Here is a 19,703-nt window from a genome sequence, read left to right as displayed (position 1 = left end):
ATATTTAAGTAGCACAGTTTTGTTTTGTCAGCCTTAACCAGTGCACATCCCTACAGCGCTCCCTTCCACCTGGCAGTTGGGGCAGTAACACTTCCCATTGGGCAGGAAGTGTCCCCTTTGCTGTGCTTTGTCAGCCAGGTATCAACTGGTCACTCTTTAAAGACCATCCTGGATACTCCTGGATCTGGCCTTGAATTTAGTCACAAACTGCTGCTGAAGCACATGAAGATCTTTTGGCACAATGAAGGCTTGTTCATGTAAATATTATTATTACTAGTCATTATCAGAAACAAGGAACATCTTGATAGCATAAAAAGAGAGCCAGCTTAGCTTGGATGCCAAGGGAAGCAGCTGCATGAAGCAGTAATGGAATTCTGAGCCTCTAGACAAGCTAAAGAAATGTTCTTCACGTTGGGTTTTAGTAGACTTTCCCAGCAGGTAAGATGGTGAGCTGCAGGGAGGTTCTAGGTGGTGGGGTGTGGATTCACTTACTTTATAACAAAGTAGTGTTAACTCTGCAAAGACATCTGTGATGATAAATTTGATTTTCAGATTGATTGGGTTGAGATAGGTTATAGCAAGGCTGAACTTTATATCTTTGAGGCCATTTCTGTGGAAGATGAACTAGCTGGAAAGACCCACTAGGAATATGGGTGGCAGCATTATATGGGCTAGAGGACTGAGGAGAAAGATGATGGTGCATGTTCTCTGGCTTCCCAGTTTTCTGCTCTACAACACCTTCCTCATCAAGATGTTTAGAAACCTCTGAAATCAGGAGCTCTGGTAAATATTCCTTCCTGGAGTAGTTTTGCTCAGATACTTTTTTGTCAAAACAATGGGAAACTGACTAACAGAACTCCTAGGGAAAATGTTGATTGCATTCCATCTTCCTATTGAGACTTCCACATGAGATTTATTCTGTGGCAGAATATCTAAGCTTCCCTTGGGTCTGGGGAAAAGAGTTCACTTGAACTTCTTTCTTCTGGTATCCCAAAGGTCTATGGAATTGAGATCTGACCAGAAAGAGGTCCACCAGTGTCTATTGTTATAATGAAACACCATGACCAAAAGTAACTTGGCGAGGAAAGGGTTTATTTGGCTTATGTATCACCAATGACAGCCTGTCATCAAAGGCAGTCAAGGCAGGAACTCAAACAGGGCAGCAACCTGGAGGCAGGATTGGATGCAGAAGCCATGAAGGGTGCTGCTTACTGACTTGCTCCTTATAACTTGTTTAGTTTGCTTTCTTACAGCACCCAGGACCACTAGTCTAGGGTGGTACCACCCACATTAGACTGATCTCTCTCACATCAGTCAATTACTAATTAAGAAAATGCTCTACAGGCTTGCCTCCAATTTTATGGAGACATTTTCTCAGTTGAGGTTCCTACTCTCAGATGACTATAGCTTTTGTCAAGTTGACATAAAACCAGACTGGACAGCAGGTACCAAGAATCTTCCAAGGATATAGCAAAGTTATTTTTCCTGTGATGAACATACCAATCACAAAATCTAGCCAAATTTAATATGATGTCTCATTGTTTAATGTTTTTCTGCATGATATCTAGAGGTGCCAACATGCAAAGGAGAAATGAAGTTAGTTGTATATAAAAGACACAGAACACAGCTCCACCACTCAGCGTGGCATGTGTGGTGCTTTGACCTCTCTTCTGAGGAAGTTGAATGTAAAAGAAAGAACTCTGTAGCTGCATCATGAAGTTTGGAGGACGGAGATGCTGCTGGGAGTTTAATGCAGCACTGATATTACTTTGTGGTTCCATGAAATAGAATGGGAAAGGATGCAGAACAAGTAGCAAGAAATAACAGTGTCCTTAAACAGACTATACCCTTTTCAGCTTTCAGAAATGCGATTCTATGCTGTCAAGCCATAGAGGGTTGGGTGGGGCCTGAGGATTGTATAGCTGTACCAGTGAGTACCTGAGGTACACATAGCACAGAGAGACAAATCTGGGGGCGGACTAGAAAGGCTGAGCCCTTTACCTGAAAGCAAACTCAAGGACAAGGTCAGGAGTGAACTTCATGAAAGGAAATTCCCTTACTCTGCTCCTGAGTTTGGCTGACATTTAGTGGCAGAGATCATCTGGTGACATTTTGAAGTCTAAACAAGTTTGATCATTAATTCTTTCTGAGTCCCAAATCATGCAGAATATATTATTTTCTTGGGAGAACAATATCAGTCCCTATTTAATTCAGTGGCTCTGATTTTCATTAGATAAAAGTTTGAGTGGATAAAAGCCATTCACCTGTATTAACAGAGTTTTCCTGGTTTCCTGGACCCAACTTCCTGGTCCCAAATAAACACACAGAGGATTATATTAATTACAAATACTCAGCCAATAGCTTAGGTTTATTACTAACTAGGTCTTACATTTAAATTAATCCACTTCTATTAATCTATGTATTGCAACATGGTTTGTGCATGTCCTCTAGCATGTCTTGCTTCCTAGGCAGCTGGCTTGAGTCTCTCTGACTCTGCCCTTCTTCCCCTCAGCATTTTCAGTTTGTCTTTCCTGCCTAGCCTTATCCTGTCTTGCTATAGGTCAATCAGCTTTTTATTAACCAACAAGAGTAATACATTGTCACAGCATAAAGAAAGATTATTCCACAGCACACCTGATCTCCCTACTGCCCCAGAACAATAAGCCAAGAATGCATATACAAAATGTAAATGCTGGGTAATTTCTTTGGGGCCACAGTCTTTAAAGTATTAGGACACTTTTCCCTCTAATATGGACAGGGTTAGAGCTTAGAAAAAGGGAGTGGATTTTGTCTAGAATGAAGGTGGGAAGTGGTAGTGAGTAGAGAGGTTAATGACAGAAATTGAAGTATTCTGGGGAAGCCCAGAAATGCTTAATGGAGAATTTTTTTTATTACAGTTTTCTTCTAATTGTCCTTCCCCATTTCTTTGCAAAAAATTTTTGTAGGATCTAAGTGACTTGCAAACATACTTTGTGACATTGTGGTTGGATCTCTTTGGAACCTGGAGCAATAAGCCACTGGTCTCAAAGTAGTATGAGAAAGAGTAAGGAAGTCAAAATGACTCAGAGTAGATATGTCTTGTCTGGTCATGCCTTTTTAGCCAGATGTCACCCTATATCTAGCCCCATGTAGATTGACTCATATGTATTTTCATTTAATCCTTACAAAGGTCCAGCAAGGCAGAGCCTGGTATGTTTTCTGTTGAATATGTGTCTGTGATCTCCTTCCTTGGATAAGAGGCTCTTTGCATCTTTAGGTTAGGATAGCATTTTATTTGATCACTTTAACCTATATTTTCTTTAAATTTAAAAATCATCCCCTGACAATTTCATATATGTATAAAATGTTTTTTGATCATTTTCACCCTTCCATTATCCACTCCTTCTGCTGTCCAACGATTCCTCTCTTGCTATAATAATGTCTTTCTTCATGTGTGATCCACTGAATTTAATTAAGGTTGCCCACATGAGCATAAGTGAATGGCTGTTTACTGGAACATAGGCAACTCAACAGTGGTTATACCATGGGAGAAAAATAATTCTCATTCCCCAGTAGCCATTAATTGCCTTTGGCTCCCCAGGGAGGTGGGGCCTAACAAGCCCCTCCCTACCCATGATGGAATGATGAAGGGTTGCTGTAGAATATGATTTTAAGGTGTGTTACTTTTGTTTATGTTGCATTTGTTTAACTCTGTGAAGCTGTGTTACTGTGCCTGTCTAAAACACCTGATGGTCTAATAAAGAACTGAACGGTCAATAGCAAGGCAGGAGAAAGGATAGGTGGGGCTGGCAGGCAGAGAGAATATATATAGCGAGAGAAATCTGCAAAAAGGAGATCTAGGAGCTGGAGAAGGAGGAGAACTCCAGGGGCCAGCCACCCAGCTACACAGCAAGCCATGGAATAAGAAACAAAGAAGGGTATACAGAAATAGAAAAGGGCCGGGCGGTGGTGGCGCACGCCTTTAATCCCAGCACTTGGGAGGCAGAGGCAGGCGGATCTCTGTGAGTTCGAGGCCAGCCTGGGCTACCAAGTGAGTTCCAGGAAAGGCACAAAGCTACACAGAGAAACCCTGTCTCGAAAAAAAAAAAAAAAAAAAAAAAAAACAAACAAAAAAAAAAAACAGAAATAGAAAAGGAAAAGCCCAGAGGCAAAAGGCAGATGGGATAATTTAAAGTTAAGAAAAGCTGGCTAGAAACTAAGCCAAGATAAGGCCGGGTGTTCATAAGTAATAAGCCTCCATGTGTGAATTTCTTTGGGAGCTGGGTAGTGAGTTCCCCAAATGAACAAAAGAGTAAAAACCCCAACGACAAAGGGTCCCATCCTAAGCAGGTCTTCTATAAATAACCACCACTGCTGTACATTGGTCTCACATCCAGAGGACACTTACTTAGATTTTTTTCCAAAATGGATGTGCCAGATAGAAAGCACCTATGGATATTTGTTTAATTGGACTGAATTGAGGAAGGAATGTGGTTGAAGTTATAGGTCTAAGCTAGGTTGTAGAGCTTTGAATGACAAGTTTGTATCTCATTTTTAATAATTGAGGTGGCTGGAGAAAGGATAAGGCAGGCTAAAGAAATGTAAGATTTTTGAGTCAAAGAAATACATTCTGTTGAGGTAAGTGGTAAGCCTCCAGCAACTAAGTTACAGCTAATATGGTGTCTTGCATGAATGTGTGGCTGACATATTATTTTGATGGTCTGGTTATGATACCAAGGATCACTCTAGCATGAGAATCTAAAAGCTAAAGTTTCTCTTGGAACTATCTTTTACTGAAGAAGATGCATGCAGCAAGGCTTATTAAACTCTGAGGCAAACTGCTATTTTTACATTTAATCTTACAAACACAATTTGTTATGATTTTGTGCTTCTGAGGTAGGCCTTGCATAGTTCCCTAATCCTTTCTCTACTGTGATACTTTCTTCTAGTCTGTTTATTTATTTTATCTAAGTTGGCAGGGCTAGCATTGTAGTACCTCAGAAATCACCAGCTAAGGAGATATGTGATACCCAACTCTCAAAACCCTCCCTCACTTTCATAGAGTACTAAGAATTCAAAATTAATTTCAGTTTTTCTGAGAACTTAACAGAAACCATGCATTTTCCTGTGATAAGATCATCTGAGCAAACCAAAGTAGCTTATTTGCCTTTGGCAAGTATTTTATTAGCTTAATGTGTTAATTATGTTCATCTCTTATTGATTGACAGCTCCAAAGAACAGTTATACAGTTATACATGTCTCAGAAAAAGGAAATAAAATAACTAAATTTTATTTTATTTTTTAAAAAAAATGTGTCCCAGATTTCTTTATTTAAGAACAAAATGACGAGTGATGGGCTCAAGATCAACAGCATCACTGAACTTCATCTCCCCTGTCACCCCAACACTTTTTGGGCTTCCATCCCTCCTCAGTAAATGAACTTAAGCCCGAAACTGTGGTGGCTCCAGGTTCTCTTCATCCCTGTAGTGAGCACATGCCCCGGTTATGGGGGAGGAATAATCACTCTTCTTGATTCAAACTTGGTATAACACTCATTTATTCACACAGTAAGATTACAAGCAATATTCATCCTGTCTTCCAAATGGAAGCAGGAGTACCTCTCCAGGTATACAGGTCTGGACTCACCACATCTGTTCCTCTGGATCTTGGGTCAGCCTTCCTCAGGTCAGCCATGTCTGCACTGGGGACAGGATCTCACGTCTCTGGCGGAGGAGAGTCGTCTCACGCAAGGGCCTAACGAGCTCTGTTGGTTGGGTCTGAGGCTTCATCTTTTATATTCTTTTCTGGCTAGGTTTCAGGTCTTATCCCTACTTCCACACATAGCTTATAGCTTATCACTCTTCCATTTGTGGTTTACTTACATCATTCTATTGCTTATCACTCCTGACCAGGGCTGTTCACCCTAGGCCTTACATGTTTTACAATCCCGAAGCTGTAGTGACTCCAGGTTCTCTTTGTCTACCTTCTTTCCTTTGCTAACCTCATCCTCAGCTAACCTCATCCCCAGGCTGGGCTGGTGCCTTGGTTTGAGAGCCCAGAGCAGTGACAGGAACAGAGAGAAAGGCCTTACCCTCAGGAAAAGGAACTGAAGAGTAGAGTGTGGTGAAGCGGGGGCTCCCATAGCCTGGGGTACCAAAATGGGGCCCTGGAAGCTCAAGGAAAGGATACAGCCCCCCCCCCCCCCGGGGAAGGAGACACAGCTGCCTCATACTCTTCTCATTGGGAATGGTTGATGCTTGATGGTTTGCCCTTCTGGCACCCATTACAGAACCACATTCAGACCACATCATCGCTGGTTCATGATGATGCTGATCTGCCACAGGTTGGGTGTCTGGTACTGCAGAAACATGTCTCTTGGTTCCCCTCACATATCCTCAATGCTCATCCACTTTCTCTTGCTGGCCTGAACCAGGATCTCTGCTTTGTATATCTCCTGAAGTTTCTCATCGTTGTCTGCTTCCTCTACCCAGTTCTCCAGCAGAGGCCGCAGCTTACACATGTTCTAGAAGCTGAGCTGCAGGACCTCAAAATGGCAAATGGTGGTCTGACTGAACACCTTTCCAAAGAGAACCACCCAGGGTGAGCCCCACGTCGGCCTGAGCATACCCTTAGGTGATCCTCTTCTGCTTCAACAGCTTTGCAAACTGTTCTAGTTCCTTTGTGTGGCTGTCATGTCCTGGGACTCCTGGGGACTTGGTTTCACCTCCAACTTCATGTCACTGGAGCTGACAGTACAGGGCCCAGGAAAGGTCCCCTCTGAGTTGCTCTCCAATCCTGTTCCTGCCTGGTCCTCAGGCTGCAGAGTATCCAGGTCAACTTGTAGCATTAGACCTAGTCCAACCTGAGGTCCACAGTATGCCATACCTCCACAGAATTCTTGTGACAGGAGACAAGGGGATAACCCTAACATCTCTGAGCCTGGTTCAACCCCTGGCATGATTCCAGGCTCACCTGGAGGCCCTTGAAAGCTTAGCCAGGTCCAAGGGTTCACCCAGCCAGCTCCAGCCCTCCTGACCCATCACCCCTACCTGGTGGGGGTGAGAAGGCAAAGTCTGAAGCCAGGTGACTTGGGGAGGGTGGGCACCCCAAGCCGGGGGTCTGACGGAAGCCTGACTTGTTATTGTGCTGGCAGTTGAGTGGTGAATATATTTTCAAACAAATACTCTTAGAGAAACACTTGCTTCAACATGTCATTCAGAAGAACTTTTGAGAAGATGCATGCATTCCCCAAAAATTCCCTTTTATAGAAGGGAACATTTGAATATGATAGTTAAGGTGATTTCAAGACCAAGCCTTGGGTCTCTCTCACTGCAATACTTGCCTAAGCCTTCTCCCTGCTGCTGTTGTTTATGCCACTGACTGAGAATACATCTCCCCGAAACTTCTGTTTAACGCAGAGAATGCCTGCCGGTGAATCAAAGCACAATGAGGCCTCTTTGCTTTTGGCACATCAGAGCAGGTGATCAAAGGATGCTTGATTGCAAAGAACCCTGATTGAGGTAGTTACAGAGACAGCAAAGGGAAGCCCATGGCGTTTGCTAGGAGCCTGCCAGCTGTCCTTTCAGGACTCATCATCAGGGCTTCATCAGAACATAATTTTCTGCATTTCCTGCCTCATTTTTGTTTCTGGCATGCCGTCTTTATGACACTGATGTATCTGAGCCCCACTGTTCCTCCTGAGAATTTAGGACCCTCAAGCATGGAGGAGACCTGAACAGAAAGTGTGCAGCCAGTTTGCCTGGGTGGAGTCACTGCAGCTCACTTTTAGATGTACTTTTATCCAGTATTTTCTCCAGTGTAATGAAAGAAAACAGTGAAAACTAAAAACAATATCCTTATGAAAGGAAAGAAATTGCTGTTATTGGAATCAGAGCAAGGAACGGGGCAGTCTCATGTCAATCACAGCTCATTCTTGAAAACTGGAACGTAGAGGACACATGACTGTGTCTAGAGTGAGAGAACAACACACAGAGAACACGAACCTTCTGCATGGTGAAATAGAAGAGGTAAAAATGTTGAGAGTATGTTTTCCCAGTCTCTTGCTTCTATTTTTGCTGAAACAAGCTCAAAGTCTGTAGCATGAAATAAGAATTTGGGGAAAGCTGAGGGAAATAATGAAAACTCAAAGCAGAACAAGTGTCCCATTTCAAAAGACAGGATGTGCGTGGTGGTGTTACCTCAGAACCCACAGGGAGAAGTTTTCTAAGGACAGATTTTAAGAGGACCATGTCTTATCAGTCTCTCTTCTTGGATACTGATAATGTATAAGGAAATACTCCTCTCTAATTGGTTCATAAAATACTCATACAACATGTCCTTGCATTCTAGCCCTGTCGTGTGTGGTCAGTGAGAGATGTGTTTTCTCTTCCTACTTGACTTCTTGTGGTTGTTCACATGTAAAAAAAAATGACCACTATTGAATTTAGGAAAGTTGAGTTCAGCCAATCCAAACTGCTTGTCTGCTTTCTGGTCTGCCAAAATATGAACAAGTTGTTGTAACACAAACTCCCTCCACCACAGACTGAGCAGAGCCATTCACCACGCTTCCCCGTGTCGACGGACTGTGCCCTATGCAACCAGCAGTGGAAAAAAACATCTCCTAAGCAGTTTTGTCATCAGTGGAAGTTACTATCTAATGAATGAAAGGATGAAACAATAAACACAAAGTTCTAGTTCACTGTGAATGGAATAAAAAAATAGGTTTTCTTTTAAAGTGACACAAAATATAGGATGAAAACATATCCCCAAAATATTCTATGAAATTACAAGTGGAATTTTAAGGCAATAACTCTATACTTTAGAAACCAAGCAGTTAAAAACTGAAGTAGATAAATATCCATAACAAGTTATTGAAAGAAAAATCAATAGTGAGAAAAAGTAAAATCCAAGAGTAAAGGAGTCTAGAAATATGACTACAGTAGTGAGCATTAATTTAGGAATGAGTGTATAATAAAAATTGATGCTGCATTTGAGAAAAACAAGAGATGAAAATGTATTGAAATATTGCTGATTAAAGTGTGTAGTGTGTCAGTGTGTTGAAAATGAGATAAGGCCAAGACATCAATGTCATTATAGAGAAATTAACAAAATGGCTGAATTCAATAGAAAATCATTCTATGTAACTGGAAGAGGGGTCATGTTATTCCAATAATATGGCCACAAAGTCATATATCATGTATTGTTTGAAATATAAGGAGCAAAATTGTGTGTGTGTGTGTGTGTGTGTGTGTGTGTGTGTGTGTGTGTTTGTATGTGACATTTTGACCCTGGAATTAATTTTGGAAAATAAAGACACAGAGAATGTAAATAACTACAAAGATTAAAAGATTTATTATGCTTTGTAGTTTCAGAAATAAAATATATTTTACTTGAAGTACTTTTGAAATATTCTTAAAGTAGATTCTTTAACACATAAACAAAATAGTAAATTATAATTCTTTGTAGTAGAGTATTGGAAAATCATAATTTAGCACAAACAGAAATACATAATATGAAGTTGACAACTGGGGTATCTAAGATGCTTTCTAAATAAATATGCATTTATAGATAATTCTAAGAAAAATGTATAGTATCTATAAAAATACAATCAGAAAAATAATGGCCTTAAAGGTTTTGACATTCAACACTAACATTTAATTTTACCTATGATTACAAGAGTAAAGCTTGTGAGAAAAGGTTTCTAATAGAATCTAGTAAGACTATGTGATTATGATGATCATGTGACATTCCATACTTTATTGCTAATTCTGTTATTTTCAAAATCCTTGCAGACACTTTGCCAATGAGTCACGAAAGCATTCAGAACATTACACAATCCTTGAGAGACACATTGGAAAAATTGGGAAATTTGACTCAACACTGTTGCATTTGTGTTAGGAAAGTTTGTGGGACTGGTTCAGTGGTGAAGCACTCTGGACATCCACTCAGGAAGTGGATCAGTTCTGTGGGCAGTGCCAAGTTCTGTGGGCCGTGCCAAGTCACAGAGGGAGTGAACTCACGATGACGACAACGGAGCACCAGTGTCAGGACACAGGCCCGGGGTGTGGTGGGCAGGTCCAAGAGCAGAAGAACTCCAGTTTCCTTGCCTCATCCTTTACCTGTCTTGTGTGTATGCTTTTGGGATGGCAGAGCAGTTTAAAGTCTGGGTCACTGGCTGTGTGGCTGTAGAGTCCTTTGTTCCTACTTCACCTTCCATAGAGATAAAAATAGGGAGTCCTGGAGAGTTTGGGGAGATGGCGCAGTCAGTAAAGTGCCTGCCCCATGGGCATGAGAACCTGAGTTAAAATCTTCAGCACCCATAAATCTGGGTATGATCACATGCTTCTGAATTCTAGGGTGTGTAATGCGGGGGCTAGGGAAAGATTCCTAGAGCTCATTGGCCAGCAAGCCTAGCCAAAGAGGTGAGCTCCAGGGTTAGTGAGGGACCCTATCTCAAAAGATAAGGTGAAGAACAACTGATAAAAATATCTCTGTCCTCCACACACATGAGCACACACATGTGTACACACATAATCACACACACACAACCACACACACATGTGCACACACACATGAACATACACAAAATATCTGAGGTTATTGATGGGACTAATGAGATAGTACATATACCCATTATGTGTATCTCAGTATCTGGAACATTCTGCTATTAAACCTTGTCTGCTATTTGTTACAATACATCTGCTGGGGACTCTAAAGGTCTATCCCTAGCTAACCATGAGCTCGCCAGGTGAGTTTGGACACAACTGTTAATCTCTCAGGGAGTTGGGATGGATTAGATGAGCTAAGCCTGCTAGAAATTTACTGAGACAATTTTGTCTAGTCTAATGCCAAGATCTAATAGGACTGAAGCCAGACATACCTATCTGTAAGTCCCACATGAATTTATAGCAATGCAATCAGGCATATTATTTATCTCTCTTCATTTCTTCACTGACAGAATGGCACTGATAAAGATCTTTTACAAAGATTCTAGGAGAGGATAGCTGTATAATGTACTAACAGAGCTGTGGCAAGGGTAGAGTTCAGTAGAAGACTGCCATTGTTGGCAGGATCCTAACATAGGTAGAACCACACTGTTTTAGATTTTCTTCTTTCTTTCTTTCCAGTAACAGGGATGTTACTCTAATTTTTATTGCCCACACATACTATCTATAATTTATGCTGGGAATTCAAATATTTTTGTAGGATTTTTTTGCTACTAGATAGGTTTAGAATTTTGAAGAATCCTAATAAGATTTTTTTTTTTTTGCCACAAAAAAATCTTAGAGCCTATTCCTTATACATTGAAGTCATGGCCAGAGGAGCAGTAAGTAGGTATTGGGCAGCAGTGAGGGTCAAAGGTTAGAGAATCACTTGGAAATGCCACAGAGTAGATAGAAACCAAGTCACTAAGGAAAAACCAGGTGGAATTCTGTCAAAGTGTGATCATTTGTTCGGAATTGGTCAGTTTCAGGACCAATGGATGGTACCACTATTAGCCATGTGGCATCCAGGCTTTCAAGCAATTGAAGATTCAGTGTCTCATGTGACGGAATGGTAATTCCTTTTTAAATGGTTTGTCTGTCTTATACCAATGTATCAGCTGTCTGTTTATCTATTCTATCTATCTATCTATCTATCTATCTATCTATCTATCTATCTATCTATCTATCTATCTACTACCTATCTTCCATCTATCTGTCTGTCACCTATCATTTATCTATCTTCTTTCATTTATCCATCTATAACCTATCAGCTATCTATGATAATGGTGCACACATATGTTGGTGATATATATGAATACATTTATGCTAACAGGTTATGATCTAAAATAACACAATTTTTTACTCCCACACTTTTACCCTTTTCCACCCTTTCTTCCACACACTGTACTTGGAAAGCCCCAAGGGGCAAATCCCACATTAGCTACTCTTAGTCTAAAAATAGATTTAAATGATGGTGAAAAACTCAAAAGAGTCACAGGACTTAAGGAATTAATTCCATTAGCATTATTGATGTGCCACATTATATTCTTTTAATAGGATCATTAGCTGAAGGATAGAATAATAAAAAATTAAAGCTAGAACAAAGCTTGGCGGTAAATGAACCCAGATCATTTATTTCAAAGATGATTAAATTGAGCCTGAGAGGGGTTAAGTGGCTTGGTCAAAGTCACTTGGTAACAGAGTAGGCTGGGGCTGATACCCAGTCATGGACTCTGAACACATCAATGCATTATCATCCCAGGATAAAGTTCTTAATCTTCCTCACTTTCATGATGATATCACAGGACACTGATTGTTCGGGGAACACCAAACACTTAAGAGGTTCATGAGCTTGTGTGAAACACATTGTAGGGAAGAAAGCAAGGGCCCTGCTTATGTGCTCTTGTCCTTAATAATGAGCCTTTGTGGGGGCGAGATTGGGACTTCAAAACTGTGACATGACAGCTTCATTCTTAAGGTCAATAATTCACCAGAGAGTAAAACCATAGAAACTTTGTCACTAGCCTTTAATTCAGCATAGAGTTCTAAAATCTGATTTTCAGATATGCTGAAAAAAATCACATAGCAAGAAGAGATGTCTAGCTGTGTATAAAGTCCCTCTGGGAAAAGCCAGAGGGACTCTCAAATGTGACTGCAACTGTCTCAGTGGGAACATGGAGAGCCCACTGCTTAATCTTGTAATGTGTTGTTAGTGGAAGAGAATGAAATTTTACATAAAAATATTTTTAAAAATTTAAAAAGTACAGAACATTTTGTTTATTTTCAGACACAGTGGGACTGCTTGTGAGGATTTGGTTTCTGGAGAGTCTGGGGGATCATAACTGAGAACATATCTGTCTGAATTTGGAGTCTGAGCTCCAGATTATAGACAACCAAAGCACAATTAAAAACCACCCATGAACCTCCTTCAGAGAGAGCCATCATGAGAGTTTGATAGATTCTTTCCTTTTGTTATTTCTTTCTTTGACTATAAAATTACTTTTATTATTTCTTCCTTTATCATTATTCTCGTTCTTAGGCTTTTATTCTTATTACTGATGTAATTCTTTTCAAAACTATAGAAAAGATGGAAACCAAGGTGTGTGTGTGTGTGTGCACGCGCGTGCGCGCGCGTGCATGCCTGTGGGTGCACACATGTGAGTATGTGGGAAGAAGTAGGATATTTGCAGACAGACAGTGGAAATTTTTGGCTGCCTGAATAGTGTTTTGAATAATGTCTTCCTTCCTTCCTCCTTCCCTCCCTCCCTCCCTCCCTCCCTCCCTCCCTCCCTCCCTCCCTCCCTCCCTCCCTCCCTCCCTCCTTTCCTCCCTTCCTCCCTTCCTTCCTCCTTCTTTTTTTTTTCTTTCACTGGCTCTCACTATATAGCCCAGGCTTGCCTGACACTTATAATCCAGGCTAGCCTGAAACTCCAAAGATCTGCCTTTCTCTGCCTTATAGGCGCTGTGATTAGAAGTGTGTACCACTGTATCTGACCTTGAAAGCACTCTTTCAATGGTATTTGACCATGGGAAGGAAGCAGCTTTATGACACACAGATACATTTTTCATTGTGACACGTTACACACATGTACACACATTGACAAAACAAATACTTTAAAAAGTTTTACTTTGTGTGTGGAACCCCTTGATATCTTCAATTCTATTTTTTTATACCTGAGGTAATGATTATTTTTACAGTGCTGACCAATCATGATTTGCTAAACTGATTTCATAACCTTTTATAATGGATAGAAAACTTTGAGTTTGAGGAAGCAGAAAAACCAATGGTCTATGGAAGGAGGCCGGTTGAAGTGAACATCTTCATTTTGTATTTTATTATTGACCCATAGAACCTACCCCCAACACACTTCTAACCAAGCAGAATCAATCTGCAGTTCTGACTTTCATGGGGAATATATGACATGCCAATTATTTTTAATCCGTTTTTTACCTAGGGTGTGAATTTAATTTTATCTGTGAGAAATAAAACCAGGATGGTACTGGAAATACCACTTAACTCCTGGAACTGGATTTCTCCATGGACAAAGGTGTCCAGGAGATGGTGATGGACAGGACTCAAAACTGAATGTCTAGACAATCCACATAATGAAGTTTGGGTCAGTAATGGACTGCATATATGCCAGTAACAGTGTGTGGAAGCAGTACTTAACTACTTGCATCTATTTACCTTTACAGCTCTGCAGCTGATGTGTATATGACACTCCAGTGTCCCACATGGATGTTCAAGTGTTTCCTTCCCTGACTCTGTGTAGAGTAGCCTTACATCTTCTGGGTGGTGCAGGGTGATCTCTGCAGCAGGGAGATCTCTGCAGCAGGGTATGTACTTTCCTCGATTGCTGATCTCTTGGCAGTAGGATCCAAAGAAACTGGACAGAGATGTCACACTTTCAAAGCTTTTAGAAAATACTAAGGCATGATTGACATGACATCTAAAGAAATGTCTTAAGTGTATATTTTAATGAGTTTTGACTCATTACTACCATAGTCAAATGACAGGCCATTTCTGGGCTGGACAGATGGCTCAGTGTCTTAAAAACACTTGATTGCTTAAAAACACTTGATGAGGACTGGAGTTTGGATCCAGGCACCCTCATCAAGTGGCTTACAAACACCCATAAACTCTGTTCCAAGGGATCTGATGCCCTTTTCCAGTCTCTGCAGGCACCCCCCCCAAAAAAATCCCCACATACACAGACATGATATAAGCATATACTCATACAGACACAACTCATTAATAATAAAAATTAAAAAATGAACCTTAGAAAAGAAACAGACCATTCCCATCACACCAGAACCCTCCCTAATCTCCATTTGTATTCTTAGCCTTCTGACAACACCCACCAACCCTCAGAAACAACTAACTTCTTCCTCTATGTACATTCATAAGCTTTGCCTTTTAAAGAATTTACTATTAATGGGATGACGTAATTGAAGGGACTGGTATTTGGTACAAGATACCCAAGACTAAGTCCTCAACACAAAGGCGATGTATTGGTGCCAGAGGAACAGAAGGCAGTAAATAAGAGACACAGGGAGACAGAAGGCAAGGGGGAAGGGGAAGGGGTATTTGTCCTGGAGGGACAAAGGACTGCCTCTGGATCGAGAGGAGACAGACGTGCTCATAGGAAATTGGCAGTTTATAGACGTAAAGGAAGAAATCCCATGTTAGGGTGAGGTGTTTAATTTTGATTAAACAGGTTAATTAGAGGAGCCACAAGGGGGCTTTTGATTGCTGAACTTCAATAATTTAATAGCTGGATCTTAGTAGTCAGTATCGGGGGAGGAAGTGGCCAAATAAAGAAATAGATCTTGATGGCTAGCTTTAGGAATGTAAACTAACAGTTTTTAGCAAGGAAGAGGGAATGGGGGAAGGGCAAGGCCTGCCAGAGTCATGTTTGCCATCCTCAGACTGGCTAGGGTCCCTTTATTAAGCTTGTGTCTAGCTTCTTTTTTGCTCAGTACAGTATTTTAAAGTTCACCTATGTTGCTTCATAGGCTAGTGGTTTCTCCTTTTTCACTGCCAAGAACTATTCCACTGTAGGGATATACCATGACATAGTAAGACATTTATCTCTTGGTTACTCTCATACTTGGGTGGTTTCCAATTTGGCCAGTGATGAATAAAGCTACTATAAATACTTGTGGCTTTTGTAGACATATGTTCTCATATTTTTCTTGAGTAAATACCTAGAAGTGGGATTGCTGGGTCATATGATAAGCATATGCTCAGTGTTATGGAAAACTGCTAAGCTATTTTCTGAAATAGTTGTGACATTTTATATTCTAAATGGTAACATGAAAGAGTCCCAGGCAGCCCACTCCTTTTTTTTTTTTCTTCTTCTTAGATTCTCAAGAGGGAGGCTTAGGGAAAGGAATTGAGACATCTTTTCTGAGGATGTCACATACATTCCTACTATGATTGTTGCATACAACATTGGTGATAGGCTAGTGTTCATTTTTAATGTAAAAAATGTTTAAATTTTACCTTGTGATTTTTTTTTTGTCTTTGATCTGCTGGTTATTTAAGAGTGTGTTGTTCAATTTCTAAATATCACCAAACATTAGATTAGAAGGCACCCTCTGTTACAGACTTTTGAGTCATTTTTATGTGGTCAGAGAGCCATTCTCTTCAGAGTCAAATATTGGATTGGTCCTTAGCTCTCCAGGCCACTCAGGTGAGTTGTTTTCAGCATAATTTTGGTTCTCCCAGTAGCGGGGAGTTGGAGAGTCTGTGTGGGTGTGTGCCTGTGAAGACTGGGCACTGCTGCTGTAGTTCTCCCAGTAGTGGGGAGTTGGAGAGTCTGTGTGGGTGTGTGCCTGTGAAGACTGGGCACTGCTGCTGTACACAGCACTCTGGAAAACACACTGGGTTTCAGGTCGTTTTCTTGTAAGGGGTAGACTTGTTTTCTGGGGGCTGAGAGAATGTTGGCTCTTCTGAGAACTCAAGATCCGATTGTGTCCCCAATTCCTAGGGTGTCACTCCCCCCACCATTTGAGAGTGGTGGCTTCATACTCCCCTGGGACCCCACTCTCTTCATAGTGAAGTCTGGGGTGGACCCTCGGGGTTTGCACAGATGAGAGACTGTCTCTACACTCTGTTTTGTTTGGTTTGCTTGTTTTTGTTTTTGAGGCAGGGTCTTATTATTCTTCCTAGGACTTCCTATGCAGCCCAGGCTGGCCTCAAACTTTTGATCCTCCTGCCTCAGCTTGTCAAGTTCTAGGATTACATGTGTGCATCTCCATTCCATGCTGTCTGTCTTTTGTGCCTCACCTTAGTCACCAGCAACATTTTCCTGTCTTTCTCCAACACATGCAGCAGTGGCACTTGATTCCACAGTCCACATAGCCACCACTTTCCCTCTCTTTTTGGTGCCTGAGCACCACACCCAGATGTAGAATGTGTTAAAGATGAATGTTATCTGTCATCCACAAGGCTACCAGTTTTACACAAACCAGGCCCTTCTGATAAAAAATGGGGCTTTTTTTTTGTATAAATATATGTATGTGTGCTGTTTGTGCTCTCTCTCTCTCTCTCTCTCTCTCTCTCTCTCTCTCTCTCTCTCTCTCTCTCTCTCTCTGTATGGACATATGCACGTGAAGACCAAAGGCATCTGGTGTCTTTTTTGATGGTTCTTCATATTATACATTTATCGAGGCAGCATCTCTCACAGTCAGCTGCAGAAATCCTGCCTTTGCCTCCAGAGAAGGCAGCTGATGCCTCCACGCTCACTTGGCTTTCATACAAGCACTGGGCATCTTCACTCTTGTTCTCAGGCCTGTTCTTTGACCACTGAAGTATCTCCTAAAAGTTTTGTTTGTTTGTTTGTTTGTTTGTTTTCACAGCTGGGGATTGAACCTAGGGCCTTGCAAGTGCTAGGCAGGGGCTCGACCACTGAGCTACATTCCTAGTCTCATCTTCTACTTTTTGTATTGGAATATCCTCCTGAGTCTCAGGGGGAAGAACAGGGACTAACCATCTAGCCAGGCATGCCATGTTTGCCAGCCCCAGTTCACAATGGCTGAGTCCAGAGGTTCTGAGCTCAGCAAAGGATAAGAGTCAGGAAGGATCCTTCTTATTATGGAGATGTTTTTTCTAGACAGCCTCATTTCTACAAGTCATATTTCTTACACATTTCTTACAGGTTTTGGAATAAGTAATTTTTGGCTTTGGTGGTGGAAGTGAGAAGAAAGAGAAAAAAATAGAAGCTGTGTGGAATCAGTTTAGATGGAGAATGGATGAGGTAGGGAAAAGTCTAAAATGTGTCATCCCTCAAGTGTCTGTGGGAATGTATTTAGGGTCAGTTGGTCAGGACATGGTAGAGAGAGAAAAAGTCGTCTGTGAGGAACATGGGTGTCCAGAGCTGACCCTTTCTGATTTAGGTGTGGTTACTGCAGACCAAAGCATTGCTCTCCAGTTCTCTCCTAACTTGCCTTTCTCCAACTGCAGAAGTCCTCTTTATCTACCTAGTAAAATGGTGTTAAGGTTTAGGTATAAAATGAACCCAAAGGCTCCCTTTGGTCCCCAGATGGTGGTGCTATTGAGAAGCAATGAGATTATTCAAAGGGGCTAACTTCCTTTGTGGATGAATCCATTGATAAGGAATTGGCTCAGTAGTTGCTTGGGTCTGATTAGAGGAAATAGGTTGCTGCATGCTTGCCTTTAAGGGTATATCTTATTTCCTGTCCATTTCTGTCTCTTGCTTTGCTTGCTGGTTGCATGAGGTGAGCTGCCTGTTTGTAGTCTTGTATATTGTTAAAGGACCAGCCTTAATAATATACTTCCCAGGGGCTCAGAAGAGAGACTACGAATGGCAAGAACTATTTTCGGGAAATGCATCTAAGTACACCAAGCTCTTTGTCCATCTACTTTATTCCTCTGTGATAGAATCCTATCTACACAGCTACAGTTCTGTACTCAAGCCTAGCTCCTTTCTTACCTGATTTGTTTCTACCTTTATGTGTTGTCCCCTCTAAGTTCTATCTTAATTCTCTCATCTCAATTCTGCCTCATCTAGGTCCTTCTCATCTCATTCTTACCCATTTAGAACTTTCCCCTCTGGCTCTTCCTCATCTTCCATCCTGACCTCCAATTCTCTAGTCAAAATCCTCTCCAGCCAAAATCCTCAATATCCTCTCTTTGTTCTCTTTATACCTCAGTTCCCTCCAGTCTCTGAGGTGTTCAGTTATAAACCTAAGCCATAGTGATCCTCTGGCAGAGCAAGGTCACCAGACTTCAATTCTTACGGGGGTCATAAAGGCAGATAAGAATTTTCCTCAGGCAGTGGCCATCAGGCTTTCTTTTACAACCCAAATGAGTGCTAATGATCGGTTAGTCAAGAAGGGAATTTATGTGCTCAATCTACATTCCTAGAAGTGGTTAGGTAAGAAATTAGGGGTGAATTAGTAAGGCTGTAAGGAAGGAAGGCCTCACCCTAAATTTGCACAAGAAATAAAGCTATCCTCCTGACCTAGGAAATAGTTGTTTCATTTGGCCTTGGATGCTTGATAGGTATTGTAGATAAATATACTGTTAGGAGTTCTTGGAAACATGCATAACATTACAATAAAATCACTGTAGAAACCAGCTAATATATATACAAAAGCTATAATATCACCAAGACTTCTTAAGCCATGGCTTGACCTTTGGAGAAGTCCTTGACTTTTCCAAGTAGTAGCTTTTGTGATAGTAGCTGAATTCTATTATGTTTTCCTGTGGCTTGCAGCATTGTATGGAACAGAAGAATGCAGGGGCCAGTTTATGTTTAGAAAATGTGGCTCTGATAAAATATCCAATAATGAGTCTCCTAAAACATGGCTGACACAGGATGTCCAAGGAACCCCAAAATAAACAGCAATGAAATGTTACATAACTATTTTGGCAGAGCACCATTTTTGTGTAACTTTAAATAGACCAGGCTTTGAGGTCTAAGTGTCTTCACCTTTGCAGGCCTGTCTGTATATGTTTATTTATAGGCCTGTGTGGCCTATGTGCCAGTCTGTATGCATCTGTGCCCAACTGTGGGTAGCCTATGTGTGCTAGTATTTGCCTGGGTGCTTGATGGCAACTGCCTGTCCAGCAGCCTTCATCTTTTTTTTTTTTTTTAAGATTTTTAAAATTTTATTATTACTGTTTAAGCAATGGGAAAATGCAATTTACACCAACAGCCATATGGGCAGGGGAACACACAGAGTTAATTAGCTATTTGTATAGGATGGATT

At 41.1% G+C, this 19,703-nt stretch overlaps 1 protein-coding gene and 1 pseudogene across 1 annotated transcript in view; one reads left to right on the top strand and one right to left on the bottom strand.

Annotated features, from left to right (window-relative positions):
* The first annotated feature begins 328 nt into the window (after window positions 1–328).
* Pid1 (phosphotyrosine interaction domain containing 1) overlaps window positions 329–19,703 on the top strand; it is a 261,901-nt gene continuing 242,526 nt past the window's right edge. The window contains exon 1 of the mRNA XM_076549422.1: window positions 329–438. Coding sequence (XP_076405537.1) covers window positions 400–438 — 39 coding nt within the window. The 5' untranslated portion in view covers window positions 329–399. The remainder of the gene's footprint in view (window positions 439–19,703) is intronic.
* LOC102907558 (POU domain, class 5, transcription factor 1 pseudogene) lies at window positions 5,988–7,991 on the bottom strand (annotated as a pseudogene).

The sequence above is a fragment of the Peromyscus maniculatus genome, chromosome 13 (assembly GCF_049852395.1).
Source record: "Peromyscus maniculatus bairdii isolate BWxNUB_F1_BW_parent chromosome 13, HU_Pman_BW_mat_3.1, whole genome shotgun sequence".
NCBI lineage: Eukaryota > Metazoa > Chordata > Mammalia > Rodentia > Cricetidae > Peromyscus > Peromyscus maniculatus.
This window is presented reverse-complemented; position numbering and strand designations above follow the sequence as displayed.